Source organism: Melanerpes formicivorus, unplaced genomic scaffold, assembly GCF_026170545.1.
Source record: "Melanerpes formicivorus ecotype bairdi unplaced genomic scaffold, bMelFor1.0.p_v2 SCAF_1, whole genome shotgun sequence".
NCBI lineage: Eukaryota > Metazoa > Chordata > Aves > Piciformes > Picidae > Melanerpes > Melanerpes formicivorus.
Window position 1 is genome coordinate 47,737,815 of NW_027142353.1, and position 16,075 is coordinate 47,753,889.

Sequence of the window (16,075 nt, forward strand, 5' to 3'; positions counted from 1 at the left end):
CTGACCACCAACCCATGGCCCCCAGGTCCCCCATTCCAGAGGGGCTGGGGACTCCACCACCTGCCACTCCTGCAGGAGGCAGGCCCAGGAGGTGGGCAGGGAGCAGAGGCCAGGCTGCAGGAGCTGTTGAGATGTTTTATTGGTTTCCACTCACTTCTCAAAACGATGACAACGAAAGAAGAGCTGTGGGGAGCCCTCAGAGGTTTGCAGAGAGTCCTTCCTCTTCCCAGGGGGCTTCTGGCTGAAGGAGAAGGGGAGCTTCTCCTCCCTCCCAGGGTTGGGTTTGGGTTTGGGTTTGGGGGGGTGGGGTGGGTTCTTTTCTTTGCTGTCCTTGCAAAGTGGGAAGGGGCCAAGAGGTCACCTCAAGGAACCACTCCCAAGTTGCTTCAGGGGTGGAGGAAGGAGACGTGACCAAGATGACTTCAGCAGCAGCAGCAGCAGCAGGAGGAGGACACCAGGCACAGGGCTCCAGCAGGCTGGGAGGTGAGGCTCTGGCCACAGGTTTGTGGGGAGTGCAGCTCTCCCAGGGCTGAAGGCAGGAGGCCAGCTGGGGGAGGGCTGAGAGCCAAGCTTCAAGGGAGGGTTTTGCATCTCAGCTGCCAGAGATGATCCACAGCAGAAGCTCCCAGGGTACACACACCAAGTGAGGGTCACAGTGGAGAGAGAAGAACAACAGTCATGACCATGGGGACCTAAAGAGGGAAGCTGGAGGAGCTCCAGCAGCTGCTCTCTTCTTCCTCCTCCTTCTCCTTTGCCTCTGCCTCCTCCTCCTGCCACCACCTGAGCGCTGCTGGCCAGGAGAGCTCTCTGGAACGAGGTCCTTCTGGTCTCCAGCTCAGGCATGTCCCAGCTGGAGGGGTCAGGGAAGGGACCCAGAGCCAGGACACCACCGCTGGGCCCAGGAGGAGCCCAAGGAGCTGAGCTGCTCTCCAGCAAGGTCAGCACCAAGGTGGAGTTGAGCTGAGCTTGGCCAGCTCCAGACCTCAACTCCCTCTGCCCCACCTCAATGTCTCCAGAGTCCAGGAAGGCTTCAGGCAGGATGGACACCTCCAGGCCCCCAGCAGTGCCAGGATGGACACCTCCAGGCCATCAGCAGTGCCAGGATGGACACCTCCAGGCCCAGGCCATCAGCAGTGCCAGGATGGACACCTCCAGGCCATCAGCAGTGCCAGGATGGACACCTCCAGGCCCCCAGCAGTGCCAGGATGGACACCTCCAGGCCCAGGCCCCCAGCAGTGCCAGGATGGACATCTCCAGGCCATCAGCAGTGCCAGGATGGACACCTCCAGGCCCAGGCCCCCAGCAGTGCCAGGATGGACATCTCCAGGCCCCCAGCAGTGCCAGGATGGACACCTCCAGGCCCAGGCCCCCAGCAGTGCCAGGATGGACATCTCCAGGCCATCAGCAGTGCCAGGATGGACACCTCCAGGCCCCCAGCAGTGCCAGGATGGACACCTCCAGGCCCAGGCCCCCAGCAGTGCCAGGATGGACATCTCCAGGCCCCCAGCAGTGCCAGGATGGACATCTCCAGGCCCAGGCCCCCAGCAGTGCCAGGATGGACATCTCCAGGCCATCAGCAGTGCCAGGATGGACATCTCAGCTCCCAAGCCAGGCCACCACTAGTCCTAGGGTGAAGACCTCACCTCCCAGCTCATGCCACCACCATTCTGCTTCACCAAAGGGCCTTCAGAAGCTGCCTCCACCCACCAGCATCAGGAGGTGATGGCCCCAAGGCAAAAAGAGGAAGATCTGAGACATCCACCTGCAGAATCTTTGAGGGAGAAGTGCTCCAAGGTGGCTCTGCTGAGGAGTGAAAGCCACCTGAGGAGCTGCTGGGGGTAATTTGACCCTGAAGAGAAGCTCTCCATGGAAGTCCCCTCTGGAGGTGGAAATATGGAAGGCAAGCAGAAGAAAGGTCTGGGGAGGGGCAGTGAAATCAAGGTCCTGCCTCCAGCAGTGGGGAGAAGATCACATTCCAGGGGCAAGGAATAGCCAAGCAGCCTCTTGACCACGTTGTCAGTGCTGCTCTTGGGTCCTCCTCACCAAGGCAGGTCCAGAGTGCCCTCCTCTGGACTCCTCCAGGCTGCTCTACCTCAGTGGGAGCTTGAAAGGAGCATCAAGAAGGCTGCAGAACTCTTGACATGGAGCTCCTGGTTCCCAACCTTGCCTTTGTGACTCAGGGTCTCAGCCAACTCTGACCAGAGAAGCTTCTGGGCTCTTCTCACAGCTTCATCCATGAGGTTGGAGCTGGTGAGGTGAGACCTGAGCTCCCACCAAAGCCAACTCCTCCTCTGCTTAGGGGAAGTGGAGGCAACAAACCCAAAAGCCAAAGTTGAGGTCCACTGAGGTGGTTCCAGGGAGGAATCCTGAAGCCTTTGGCCACCCCTGCCGTGCCCCTGCTGGGTCTGGGCTGCCAAGGATGGGTCCCAGAAAGCCTGAGAAGTGCTGGAGGTGGAGGGGTTGGGATTCCAGGAGGTCTTCCTTGGTGGCAGCTGAGAGGAGCTCACTCCCAAGGGACCTGAAGAGCTTTCCCCATGGTCTTCAGCACAAGGAAGTCCCTAAAGCAGTTTGGATGGTCTGGAGGACTAAGATCTAAGTGGGGAAGGGGGTGGGGGTGGGGAAGGGATGAGTCTGACACCAACTTCTCAGTGCTGCTGAGCTGGAGAGATGGAAGGAGATGCTGGGGAGGGACATCACAGTGGCCTCTGGTGCAGTTTATGTACAACAGGACTCGGTGCTGGGGGACACCAAGGTCCTAACAGGCAGGAAAGACACTGAGGGAGGAAAGGGGAGAGGGGGAGAGAGGTCAGGTGGAGACCCTGAGGTGTTCCCAACCCCAGCCCCCCCCAGCCCACCCCAAGACAACCTAAATGTGGTTTGATGAGCCAAGGGCAAGCTCACAGCAGCTCTGAAGCTTCCAACAGCAGGAACCAGGAAGTTGAGGAACAGGCAGGAGGACAAAAGGGTCATGGAAGGGGACCTGAGAGCTGCTTAGGTAGGAGAAGGCCTTGAAGCTCATCAAGGCCAAGCATGGCCTCAGCACTGCCCCAGCACCACCACCCTATGGCCCTCAGCACCACAGCTCCACAGCTTCCCAACCCCTCCAGCCATGGGGACTCCACCACTGCCCTGGGCAGCCTGCCACAGGCCTGGGCACCCCTCAAGGGGCACAAATTGCTCCTAGGGCCAAGCTCAACCTCCCCTGCCACAACCTGAGGCCATCTCCTCTTGGCCCAGCCCTCAGGAGCAGCCCTTGAGCCCCAGCTGGCTGCAAGCTGCTCTCAGGGAGCTGCAGAGAGCCACAAGGTCTCCCCTCAGCCTCCTCTGCTGCAGCCTCAACCCCCCCAGGGCCCTCAGCTGCTCCTCACAACTTCTCCACAGCCTTCTCCTCCTTCCCCACACCCCAGCTTCCTTGCCCTGCTCTGGCCCTGCCCCAGCCCTCAAGGTCCTTCTGGCAGGGAGAGCCCAACCCTGCCCCCAGGCTTGCAGCTGTGGGCTCCCCAGTGCCCAGCCCAGGGGCACAATCCCTGCCCTGCTCCTGCTGCCCACACCATTGCTGCTCCAGCCCAGGCTGCTGCTGCCCTCCTTGCCCACCTGGGCACCCCCTGCCTCCTCTCCAGCCACTGCCACCTACCCCCTGAGAGCCTTCCCCACCATTCACTTCCCAGCCCCTCAGCCCCCAGCCTGGAGCCTTCCTGAGCTTGTTGTGATCCAAGGGCAGGATCCAGCCCTTGCCTTTGGTGCCCTCATCCCATTGGCCTCCCCCCTGGCTCCAGCCTGGCCTAGACCCCTCTGTAGCTCCCTCCTGCCCCTGCAGCAGCTCAGCTCCCACCCAGCTTGGTGCCATCTGCACCCTGCCTGAGGGAGCCTCCAGCCCTCCCCCAGCTCAGGGATGAAGACATCCAAGAGCAGTGATCCCACCCTGAGCCCTGGGGACACCCCTGGTGCCCAGCCACCAGCTGGGGGTTATCTCCATTCCCCACCACCCTTTGGCCCCAGCCTCCAGCCCAACTTTTAACCCATGCAAGCCATGCAAGCAGCTGTGGAGGATCTGCCTCACTCCTGCTCTTCCCTGCCAGCAGGGAAGGGGTGAGGAGGTTGGAGGAGGCAGAGGCAGCAGGAGCAGGAGCTCCAGCACCCCCTGAGGCTTACCACTGGAATCCACCCAGGGGTTCTGTAAACCTGTGACGGATCAGGAAGGTGGCAACAGCTTCAGCAACCTGAGGGGCAGGGACAAAAGAAGGCAGAATTCAGAGGGACACAAAGAGGAGGAGCAGCTCAGGCAGGGCTCAGAGCCTGCCAGTGTCTGGGACTGCTGCTTCTCAGAGCTGCCCAGGGGCAAGGAGGACAAACTGGCAGCCAGGAGGTGCCACCTGAAGAGGAGGAGAAAGCTGTTTGGTGTGAGGGTGCTGGAGGCCTGGAGCAGGCTGCCCAGAGAGGTTGTGGAGTCTCCTTGTGTGCAGAGCTTCCAACCCCCCCTGGCCATGGTGCTGCTGGGCAAGCTGCTGGGGGTGCCCTGCTGGAGCAGGCTGGGCTGGGCCTGGCTGAGCTCCAGAGCTCCCTTCCAGCCCCTGTGGACTGCACCTTCAGAAGCATTCCCCCTGCCAGGCTGGGGCTGCTCCTCTGACATTTGAGTTGAGTTTGTCAGTCAGAATCCACCCCAAAAGCTGCAGCTTAGGAGGAGGGGGAGTGGAGAGCTGGGTGAGGAGAGGCAGAGAGGACAAATCCTTGCTCTGAAGGTGCTCATCCAAGCCCTGAGTCATGGCACACCTCAGCCCAGGCTTCCCAGCCCCTTTGAAGATCCCAGGTGAGTTGTGAGCAGCCAAAAAGTGCCCCTGCAGCATCCCCCTCTGGCCTGAACCTCCCAGCAGGGCTCACCTTGTCTGGAGCATCTTCATGCACTGCATGGCCACACTGGGGCAGGACCTGCATCTGGAACTTGCCTGGGGAACAAGAAGGCATCACTGGGGCTGCCTGGGAGGTGCTCTTTGCCCTCTGGGGGCAATGGGGGAGGCAAGCAGCTCCTGGGCACGCAGGTGCCAGCTGTGAAGGCCTTCCAGAGGACTCTGACTCGATGGCCTCCTCTTCAGAGCATCCCCCAGCCCTCAGGAACAGACCTCCCTCGGGCTCACTCCACTCAAGGGGTGAAGAGGCACCAGGGAAGGCTCAGGAGCCCAGCTGGACACTCTGCTGAGTGGATTGGACAGGGAAGGCAGGGAGCAGGCCTAAGGAGGGCCAGCACAGCAGCTTCCATCAAGGTGAACTTCTGAACAGCTTCTCAGCACGTCTCAGGCACCCCTCCTGCCTCAGCCTCCCCCTCCTGCCTCCCCTCCTGCCTCAGGCCTCCCCCTCCTGCCTCCCCTCCTGCCTCAGCCTCTCCCTCCTGCTCCCCCTCCTGCCCTCCTGCCTCAGCCTCCCCCTCCTGCCTCAGCCTCTCCCTCCTGCCTCCCCTCCTGCCTCAGCCTCCCCCTCCTGCCCCCCCTCCTGCCTCAGCCTCCCCCCTCCTGCCCCAGCCTCCCTCTCCTTCCCTCCTGCCCCAGCCTCCCTCTCCTTCCCTCCTGCCCCAGCCTCCCTCTCCTTCCCTCCTGCCTCAGCCTCCCCCTCCCCCCCTCCTGCCTCGGCCTCTCCCTCCTCCCCTCCTGCCTCCCCCTCCCCCCCTCCTGCCTCAGCCTCCCCCTCCTCCCCTCCTGCATCCCCTCCTCCCCTCCTGCCTCTCCCTCCTCCCCTCCTGCCTCAGCCTCCCCCTCCTCCCCTCCTGCATCCCCTCCTCCCCTCCTGCATCCCCTCCTCCCCTCCTGCCTTAGCCTCCCCCTCCTCCCCTCCTGCATCCCCTCCTCCCCTCCTGCCTCTCCCTCCTCCCCTCCTGCCTCAGCCTCCCCCTCCTCCCCTCCTGCCTCCCCCTCCTCCCCTCCTGCATCCCCTCCTCCCCTCCTGCCTTAGCCTCCCCCTCCTCCCCTCCTGCCTCAGCCTTTCCCTCCTCCCCCTCCTGCCTCAACTCAGCTTTCCTCTCCTCTCCTCCTGCCTCAGCCTCTCCCTCCTCAGCCTCTGCCCCTGTCCCACCAGAGAACACCCTGGGCTTGATGATTGCAGCTTTGTTTTGGCCCAGGGTGCCCCTGAGAGAAGGCCCAGGCCCAGCCCTCTCTTGGCCCTGCACCCCCAGCTCTCACCCCCAAGGAGCATCCCAGCAGGGCTGGAGGAACACCAGGAAGCATTTACCTTGCATCTGTCCAATTGTGAGGTCTTTGTCCAGCCTGTCCACACCTGCAGTGAAAGAGAGGCACTGAGAGAAGCCAGAGAGACCACCACTGCCTAAGGAGGGCTTTACTCAGCCTCTGGAAGGAGATACTTGGCTTGAGTGGCTCCAAAGGAAGCACCCACAGGGGTTCTGCACTGCTGCAGCTCAAGGAAGTAAAGAGGCAGGGAAGAGTCCCAGCCAGGAGGGGAGGAATCCAGCCTGGGCCTGCAGCTTCCCAGGCTTGGCTGCACACTTAGCTGGGCACTAAAAGGGCCTGCAGCTGCTTGGGGGGGGGGGGGGGGGGGGGGGGGGGAGGGCAAAAGGATGGGGCCAGACCCTTCCCAGGGACAGGCACAAACTGGAACCATGGAGATTCCACCAGGAAGAACTTCTCTGCTGTGAGGGTGCTGGAGCCTTGCAGCAGGCTGGAGGCACAGGGGAGAGGAAGCTCCTGAAGCTCAGCAAGGCTCCTGCTCCTGGGGAGGAAGAACCTCCTCAATCAGGCTGCCCAGAGGGGTTGTGGAGTCTCCTTGTGTGCAGAGCTTCCAACCCCCCCTGGCCATGGTGCTGCTGGGCAAGCTGCTGGGGGTGCCCTGCTGGAGCAGGCTGGGCTGGGCCTGGCTGAGCTCCAGAGGTGCCCTAACCACCTCCCCAGGCTGGGGCTGTGTGGAATGGGCTGGCTTGAGGGTATTTCACAGCACCACAGAGGATACAATGTGCAAGGGACAGGTCTGCTCCCCTCTGGGCAAGACAGGAGCCAGGGTTTGGCTTGGAGGGGACAGGAGTGCAGTGAGGGGACCCTGAGCCCCTGGAGGGGACAGGAGGGGAGTGAGGGGACCCTGAGCCCCTGGAGGGGACAGGAGGGGAGTGAGGGGACCCTGAGCCCCTGGAGGGGACAGGAGGGGAGTGAGGGGACCCTGAACCCCTAGAGGGGACAGGAGGGGAGCCATACCTGCTAAAAGCAGAAGCTTTGGAGTGGGACAGCTGAGGAAGAGGTTGGATAAGCCTCTGAACCACCCATCCCAGTACTTCTCTGTCTTGGCCAGCTCAATCCTCCAGGTGTACAAATGCTCCTTCTTGGTCTGCAGGGAGAGAGGAGGGAGCTCTGCGTTAGGGACAACAGCTGCAGGATTCAATGAGGTCTGAGAGACAGCTGTGAGTGGAGCTGGAACCCAGCTGGGTTCCCTCTGGTGGCTTTCACACTTCTGGGAGTTGGAACACCTGAGGGACAGGATCCAGCCAGAGGGACCTGGACAGGCTGGGGTGGGAGCAGGGGAAGCTCAGGAGGTGGAACAAAGCCAAGGGCCAGGTCCTGAAGCTGGGCTGGGGGGAACCCCTGGGGTCCATCCAGGCTGGGGGGGGGGAGGAGAACAGCTCTGGGGAGACCTCCTGAGTGCTGGGGCAGCTCTGGAGGCCTCAGCACAGGCAGGGAGCTGCTGGAGCAGGGCCAGAGGAGGCCACAGCCATGCTGGGAGGGCTGGAAGGGCTCTGCTGGGAGAGTTGGGGTTGTTGAGCCTGGAGAAGAGAAGGCTGCAGGGAGAGCTGCTGGTGGCCTGGCAGGGCTGGAAGGGGCTGAGGAGAAAGCTGGGGACAGAGTTTAGAGCAGGGCCTGTGGGGACAGGACCATGGGAGATGGTTTGGAGCTCCAAGAGGGAGACTCAGAGGGGATATAGGGACAAGGTTTTTGTGCTGAGAGCCTGTCCCAGGGTGCCCACAGAGGTGGGAGATGTCCCATCCCTGGAACCATCTCAGGTCAGGGTGTTTGGGGCTGTGAGCAGCCTGCCCTGGCTGCAGATGTCCTGCTGACCATGGAGAGGTTGGCCTGGAGGAGCTCCCAAGGTCCCTTGCAGCCTAAGCCATTCTTTGATTCCATCATCCCAGGGGACACTTCCTCCTTGCTCTCCAATCCCTCTCCAAAGCAGAGCATGGGGCAGGGGATAGGAAACTACCTCTGTGTCATCTTCTTTCTTCCTTTTGTTGACACAGCCTCCCCCTTCCTCCTCCTCTTCCTCCTCCTCTTCCTCAATAATCCCTTCCACTATGGCTTTAGGGCATTCAGGACTTGCAGACCCTTCACATCTGTGGGGAAAAAAACTCAGAAATTGGTTCTTTGCCTCCCCCCAAAATAGACCAAAAATGGAGCAGCAGCTTGGAAAGGCTCCAAAGAAGGCTTTGAGTGGCACTGGCAGGATCCCCCTGGTCCCCCAAACCCACCTCAGATCCCTCCTGAAATGCAACAGAGAGTGAATCCATTTCTAAAAGGAAGGGACAAAAGGATGTGGGACCTGCAGAGCAGCAGCTCTGGGGAGAACAAACTGATGGACAACAACTTGCCCAGCAGCCAGCAAGGGGCCCTGGTGGTCAAGAAGAGCTCCTGCAGGGCATCAAGAAGAGTGTGGGCAGCAGCAGGGCAAGGGAGGCTCTGCTGCCCCTCTGCTCTGCCCTAGCCAGGCCACAGCTGCAGGGCTGGGTCCAGGGCTGGGCTCCCCAGCTGCAGAGAGACTGAGAAGTGCTGGAGAGAGTCCAGGGGAGGCTGGGGAGAGGCTGAGGGGCCTGGAGCAGCTCTGGGAGCAGCAAAGGCTGAGAGCCCTGGGGCTGAGAGCCTGCAGAAGAGCAGCCCCAGAGGGGAGCTGAGCAATGCTGAGCAAGAGCTGAAGGGGCTGTGGGGGGCAAGAGGCTGGGGCTGGCATCTGCTGAGTGCTGCCCAGGGCCAGGCCAAGGGGCACAAAGTGGCAGGCAGGAGGTGGCAGCAGGAGAGGAGAAAGTTGTTTGGTGTGAGGGTGCTGGAGGCCTGGAGCAGGCTGCCCAGAGAGGTTGTGGAGTCTCCTTGTGTGCAGAGCTTCCAACCCCCCCTGGCCATGGTGCTGCTGGGCAAGCTGCTGGGGGTGCCCTGCTGGAGCAGGCTGGGCTGGGCCTGGCTGAGCTCCAGAGCTCCCTTCCCACCACCACCATGCTGGGGGTCTGTGGAGGCTCACAGCCCTCAGACTGAGGTGAGCAGAACCTGAGCCACACCAAGGCAGAGGCAAGCAGCAGGAGCTCAGCTTCCCAAAGCCCAAATGCTCCTGCTGGGAAATTCTTGCCCAGGTCTCCTCCCAGGGCCAGCTCAGGGTCATGCTGCTGTGAATCAGATGCTGAGGGATTTGTATCTGCTGGGAGAAACTGACCCTTGCAAGTGCAGTTCAGCTCTGGCACAGCCATGGCAAGGCAGAGAAGATGACCTGGAGAGCTTCAGGATAAAGAAAGCAGCCCCATATAAGCCACTTACTGTTTGACTTGGCCAACCATGGACACTCTGGCAGACTCCAGGTTTCTTATTTGTCCACTTTTGACACTAGGAAAAAGGGAGACACCAAATCAAACCCAACCAAAAGGGCCAGGAGACAAAAAGGAAGAGCTATTTAGTGAGGAGCTTCAGAACTTGCAGGGCCAGAAACAGGAGGGGGGAACAAAAAGGTCTTTTTGGCTTCCCCAATCCTCTTGGTCTCAGGAAGTGGCTGGGCTGGAGGGGCTCATTTGAAGCCCTCCCTCCCCCCTCTCTGTGGCACTGTCCCTCTGGATTTGGGGTTGACCATGCCCCCATCACATCCTGCACCCCAGAAGGGAACAGAAGGGACTGGAGGGGTGGAGAATTGGCTGGGGGGGTGGCACTCAGGGGGCTGTGGGCAAGGAATCAGTGCCCCTAATGGAGAGCAGGGGCAGTGGTGGCCCTCAGGGCTTGCTGCTGGGACCAGAGCTGCTGAACATCTTGGGGCAGTGGGGTGGAGGCTCCCTCAGCAAGACTTGGGGGGGGGCAACACCAAAGTGAGTGGTGGTGGGGGGGGCAAAAAGCTGTGGGGGACACCAAGCTGGGTGGTGGGGGTGGGGACACCAAGCTGGGTGGTCTGTGTGACAGGCTGGAGGGAAGGGATCCATCCAAAGGGACTGAGGCAGGCTGCAGAGCTGGGCCCAAGCCAACCTCTTGAAGTTCAACAAGGCCAAGTGCTGAGGTCCTGCCCCTGGGTCAGGGCAGTGCCAGACACAAACCCAGGCTGGGTGAGAGAGCAGCCTGGAGGAGAAGGCCTTGGGGGTGTCAGCTGGTGAGAAGCTCCCCAGGAGCCAGCAATGGTCTCTGGCAGCCCAGCAGGCAGCTGTGTGCTGAGCTGCATCCAGAGCAGGGAGAGCAGCAGCACAGGGAGGGGATTCTGCCCTTCTGCTCTGCTCAGACCCTACCTGCAGCACTGCCTCCACTTCTGATGCCCCCAGCACAAGGAGGACCTGGAGCTGCTGGGGGAGGGTCCAGAGGAGGCCACCAAGATGATCAGAGGGCTGGAGAACCTCCCCTGTGGGAACAGGCTGAGAGCTGGGGCTGTCCAGCCCTGGCTGGAGGTGGCTGTGAGCAGCCTGATGCAGTGTGAGGTGTCCCTGCCCATGGCAGGGGCTTGGAACTGGATGATCCTTGAGGTCCCTTCCAACCCTGACAGTTCCATGATTTGATTTTATGAGAAGAGAAGGCTGCAGGGAGACCTTAGAGCAACCTTCCAATACCTGAAGGGAACTGCAGGAGAGCTGGGGAGGGACTTCTGATAGGAGCTGGGAGTGACAGGAGCAGGGGCAATGGATTGAAGCTGCAAGAGGGCAGATTGAGACTGGAGATGAGGAGGAAATTCTTGCCAGTGAGGCTGGGCAGACACTGGCACAGGTTGCCCAGGGAGGCTGTGGCTGTCCCCCCCCTGGAGGTGTTCAAGGCCAGGCTGGATGAGGCCCTGAGCAGCCTGGGCTGGTGGGAGGGTGTCCCTGCCCATGGCAGGGGGTTGGAGCTGGATGAGCTGTGAGGTCCCTTCCACCCCAACCCATTCCATGGACCACTGAGTTCCAAGCCCCTGCCATGGGCCCCTAACCCATGCCCTGAGTCTGTGACTCTGTTTTGCAGGGCAGTGCTCCCCAGCTGCTCCAGGTTCCACCACAGCAGGATCACCACTGGTGGCTGATTCAGACTCTGAGGGGCTGGAGCAGGGCCAGGGAAGGGCAGCACAGCTGGGGAAGGGTCTGGAGGACAGGGCTGGGGAGGAGCAGCTGAGGGAGCTGGGGGGGTTGAGCCTGGAGAGAAGAAGGCTGAGGGGAGACCTGCTGGCTCTCTGCAGCTGCCTGAGAGCAGCTTGGAGCCAGGAGGGTTTGGTCTCTTCTCCCAAGGAACAAGGGACAGGACAAGAGGAAGTGACCTCAAGCTACCCAAGGGGGAGGTTGAGGTTGGCCCTGAGGAGCAATTTGTGCCCCTTGAGGGGTGCCCAGGCCTGTGGCAGGCTGCCCAGGGCAGTGGTGGAGTGCCCATGGCTGGAGGGGTTGGGAAGCTGTGGTGCTGAGGGCCAGGGGTCGGTGGTGCCCTCAGCTGAAGCTCTCAGAGGATCTCTCTCCAAAGCTTGGTGAAATGAATCCTCTGAGACCTTTTCCCCCCCATGTCAAATCAGTCAAGGCTCAAGTGGGGACAGCCAGCTGGGAGAAGTGAGAAAAGAGGCCAAATGACCTCAGCTTTGCTTCCTTTGGGGGGGTCAAGCTAGAAGGGGCAGGGCTTTCGGGACCTCCTTACCTCCACTCAATGGCGTTCTCAAGGGACTTGAAGGTTTTGGGGCGACTCCTCAGGAAGTTCTGCATGCTGTTGAGGGCATCCATGGCTGTGCCTAAAAACCCAAAGGAGAGGAACTTGAGAGCAGCTGCCCAAGCCCTCAGCAGGGCCAAGTGGCTCCCAGGGGACCCCTTGTCAGACAGAGGTGGAGCTCTGTGGGACTTGACTGCTGCAGTCCCACTGAGCTGAAGGCTCTGAGCAGCAGAGTCCAGCTGAGGCCAGGCTGAGGGAGCTGGGGGTGTTCAGCCTGGAGAAGAGAAGGCTCCAGGGGGACCTCAGAGCTGCCTTGCAGCAGCTGCAGGGCTCCTGCAGGAAGGCTGCAGAGGGACTTCTGCTAAGGGGGTCTAGAGCCAGGCCCGGGGCAATGGTTTGAAGCTGACGCACAGCAGGGTCAGCCTGGGGCTGAGGAGGAAGTTCTTCAGCAGGAGGGTGGTGAGACTCTGGCACAGGCTGCCCAGGAGGCTGTGGCTGCCTCCTGCCTGGGGCTGTTCAAGGCTCTGAGCAGCAGAGTCTGGCTGAGAGGTGTCCCTGGCACCATGGAGATGATCTCTGAGGTCCCTTCCATCCTAAAGCCACTCTGTGAAGCTGCAACTCCACACACAAAGCTTCCTTCAATCTGTGACTCTCTGTTTTGCAGGGCAGTGCTCCCCAGCTGCTCCAGGTTCCACCACAGCAGGATCACCACTGGTGGCTGATTCAGACTCTGAGGGGCTGGAGCAGGGCCAGGGAAGGGCAGCACAGCTGGGCAAGGGTCTGGAGAAGAGGGCTGGGGAGGAGCAGCTGAGGGAGCTGGGGGGGGTTGAGCCTGGAGAGAAGGAGGCTGAGGGGAGACCTCCTGGCTCTCTGCAGCTGCTCAGGAATCCAAACCTGAGCTTCCTTACCTCAAATGCTGTGAAGGGAAGCTCAGGTTTGAATTCCTGAGCTCCCCACCTGCTCCCCCAGGAGACAATTGGAACAGGTAGGACACCTCCAGGGATGGGGATTCTACCACCTCCTTGGGCAGCCTGGGCCTGGGGTTGAGAACCCTTCCAGAGAAGAATTCTCTTCTCATGTCCAACCTAAACATTCCCTGGGGCAACCTGAGGCCATCTCCTCTCATCCTATCATTTGTTCCCTCAGAGAAGAGACCAAGCCCCAGCTGGCTGCAAGCTCCTTCAGGCAGCTGCAGAGAGCCACCAGGTCTCCCCTCAGCCTCCTCTGCTGCAGCCTCAACCCCCCCAGGGCCCTCAGCTGCTCCTCACAACTTCTCCACAGCCTTCTCCTCCTTCCCCACACCCCTCCCCAGCTTCCTTGCCCTGCTCTGGCCCTGCTCCAGCCCTCAAGCTCCTCCTGGCAGGGAGGGTCCCAACCCTGCCCCCAGGCTTGCAGCTGTGGGCTCCCCAGTGCCCAGCCCAGGGGCACAATCCCTGCCCTGCTCCTGCTGCCCACACCATTGCTGCTCCAGCCCAGGCTGCTGCTGCCCTCCTTGCCCACCTGGGCACCCCCTGCCTCCTCTCCAGCTGCTGTCAAACAACCCCCCCAGGGCCCTTCCCCCAGGCACTTCCCAGCCCCTCTGCCCCAGCCTGGAGCCCTCCTGGGCTTGCTGTGCCCCAGGGGCAGGTCCCAGCCCTTGCCCTTGCTGCCCCTCACACCAGTGGCCCAGGCAGTGGTGGAGTCTCCATCCTTGGGAGGGGTTTGGCAGCTGTGGTGCTGAGGGCCATGGGTTGGTGGTGCCCTGGGGCAGTGCTGGGCTCAGCCTTGGACTGGATGATCTTAAAAGGTCTTTTGGGAGCCAAATGCAGCACTGAGGAACACAGCCAGGAGAGGAACCAGCTGGCAGTGTCCCCCAGGAGGGGAGATCCTCCAACGATTTTGGGGTTTCTTTTGCTTAGGAGGACTCTGAAAACCAGGGCCAAAAAGGTGGGGTTTTATTTTGCTGCCTGAGAGGGAAACAGGCAAAAATATCAGCTTTAGAAGGCAGCAGCTCAGCAGAGGAGCCACCAGACTCACCTTCCACGACATCAATCATGCAGAGCCCCAGCAAACTGGGCAGCAGGTTGGCCACCGCCGTGTGCACCGCGATGGCTCCCCCCCATGCTGTGCCCAATCAGCATGATGGGAGGGGGCAGGTCCCCATAGAGAGCTTCAACCACGTTGCCAATGTCTCTGCCAACAGAGGAACCAAGATCAGAGCAGGGCCTGGCAAGCTGGAGGCAGGGTGGGGGCCATGGCTGGAGCAGTCGGTGGGTACGGAACCAGCCGGAGGCCTGCACCCCGAGGGGGCTCTCCAGGGGGCATGGGGAGGCCCTCAGGGATCAGTGCTGGGCTTAGGCTTGGTTAACATCCTGGCTGGGGACACGGACAGGGGCACTGAGGCACCCCCAGCAAGTCTGCTGAGGACACCAAGCTGTGTGGTGCAGCTGACAGGCTGGAGGGAAGGGATCCATCCAGAGGGACCTGGAGAGGCTGGAGAGAAGGGATCCATCCAGAGGGACCTGGAGAGGCTGGAGGGAAGGGATCCATCCAGAGGGACCTGGGGAGGCTGGAGGGAAGGGATCCATCCAGAGGGACCTGGGGAGGCTGGAGGGAAGGGATCCATCCAGAGGGGCCTGGAGAGGCTGGAGGGAAGGGATCCATCCAGAGGGACCTGGGGAGGCTGGAGGGAAGGGATCCATCCAGAGGGACCTGGGGAGGCTGGAGGGAAGGGATCCATCCAGAGGGGCCTGGGGAGGCTGGAGGGAAGGGATCCATCCAGAGGGACCTGGGGGAGGCTGCAGAGCTGGGCCCAGGACAACCTCATGAGGTTCAGCCAGACCAAGGACAAGGTCCTGCAGCTGGGTCAGGGCAATGCCAGGCACTGACAGGGGCTGGGCAGGGACTGGCTGGAGAGCAGCCCTGGAGAAAAGGCCTTGGGGGTGCTGGGGGAGGAGAAGCTCCCCAGGAGCCAGCAGTCAGCACTTGCAGCCCAGAGAGCCAAGCAGAGAAGTGTGGCCAGCAGAGCCAGGGAGGAGATTCTGCCCCGCTGCTCCACTCTGCTCAGACCACAGCTGGAGCTCTGGGGCCAGCTCTGGAGCCTCTGCTCCAGGAAGGATCTGGATATGCTGGAGAGTCCAGAGGAGGCCACAAGGATGATCCAAGGGCTGCAGCAGCTCTGCTCTGAGGCCAGGCTGAGGGAGCTGGGGGTGTCCAGCCTGGAGAAGAGAAGGCTCCAGGGGGACCTCAGAGCTGCCTTGCAGCAGCTGCAGGGCTCCTGCAGGAAGGCTGCAGAGGGACTTCTGCTAAGGGGGTCTAGAGCCAGGCCCAGGGGCAATGGTTTGAAGCTGAGGCACAGCAGGGTCAGCCTGGGGCTGAGGAGGAAGTTCTTCAGCAGGAGGGTGGTGAGACTCTGGCACAGGCTGCCCAGGGAGGCTGTGGCTGCCTCCTGCCTGGGGCTGTTCAAGGCCAGGCTGGGTGAGGCCTTGAGCAGCTGAGTCTGGCTGAGAGGTGTCCCTGGGCATGCTGTGGAGCCTGGAGGAGATGAGCTCTGAGGTCCCTCCCAATCTGAGCCAGTCTGTGACTGTTTTCACCCCCACCCCCATGGCAGTGCTGCTGCAGAGCTAAACCATCTGAAGCCTCTCAGAGGGCATCCTCTGAGGGCAGTGACACACCAGGAGCTGACAGGGCAGAAGCAGCAGCAGTGAGGTCCACAATGGCATTCAGAAAGGATTTCACACATGGCCTGCTCCCAACAATCCCAAGGGATTTGCTCCTGCCAAGGTTGCCAAAGCCCTCTGTGTCTGAGGTGGAGCCACAGCAGAGAGTCTCTTTGTGCTCCCTGGGGGCATCACCCCACTGTGCTTAGCTGTGGGGAATTTGCTCCACTGCCAGCTTTGGCAAGAGGAGGGTTGGCATCCCAGAGCAGCTCCTGATGCTGTGGAAAAGCAACTCCCTCCCTTCTTGGCCTGGGAACCACACCTGGGGATGCTGCCAGTGTCAGGCATCAGCTCCTGAATCTTTGTGGCCCACAAGCTGCCCACAATGAGAGGCAGCAATGTGTGCCCCTGGCCAAGAGGGCAAATGGTTTCCTGAAGGGCATCAGGAAAAGTGTGGTCTGCAAGTCTGGGGAAGAGAGAAGAGCATCAGGGCATGGCTGGAGGAGGAGGAAGTCCCCTCCCAGCTGAGCTGGGCTCTCTGCAGGCATGGGGAAGAGTTAGAGACTCCCAGCTGTGGTGGGATCCCAGCATGGCCTCCACCACTGCCTGCCCTGACCCCACCCCTGGCCA

At 61.4% G+C, this 16,075-nt stretch overlaps 1 protein-coding gene across 1 annotated transcript in view; it reads right to left on the reverse strand.

Moving 5' to 3' along the window:
• Positions 1-121: 121 nt before the first annotated feature.
• The window catches only part of PPME1 (protein phosphatase methylesterase 1), a 31,280-nt gene continuing 15,326 nt past the window's right edge, over positions 122-16,075 (reverse strand). Inside the window, 10 exon segments of the mRNA XM_068141938.1 lie at positions 122-2,774; positions 4,153-4,220; positions 4,879-4,943; positions 6,217-6,261; positions 7,188-7,317; positions 8,185-8,314; positions 9,501-9,566; positions 11,799-11,889; positions 13,824-13,905; positions 13,907-13,979. Coding sequence (XP_067998039.1) covers positions 2,756-2,774; positions 4,153-4,220; positions 4,879-4,943; positions 6,217-6,261; positions 7,188-7,317; positions 8,185-8,314; positions 9,501-9,566; positions 11,799-11,889; positions 13,824-13,905; positions 13,907-13,979 — 769 coding nt within the window. The 3' untranslated portion in view covers positions 122-2,755.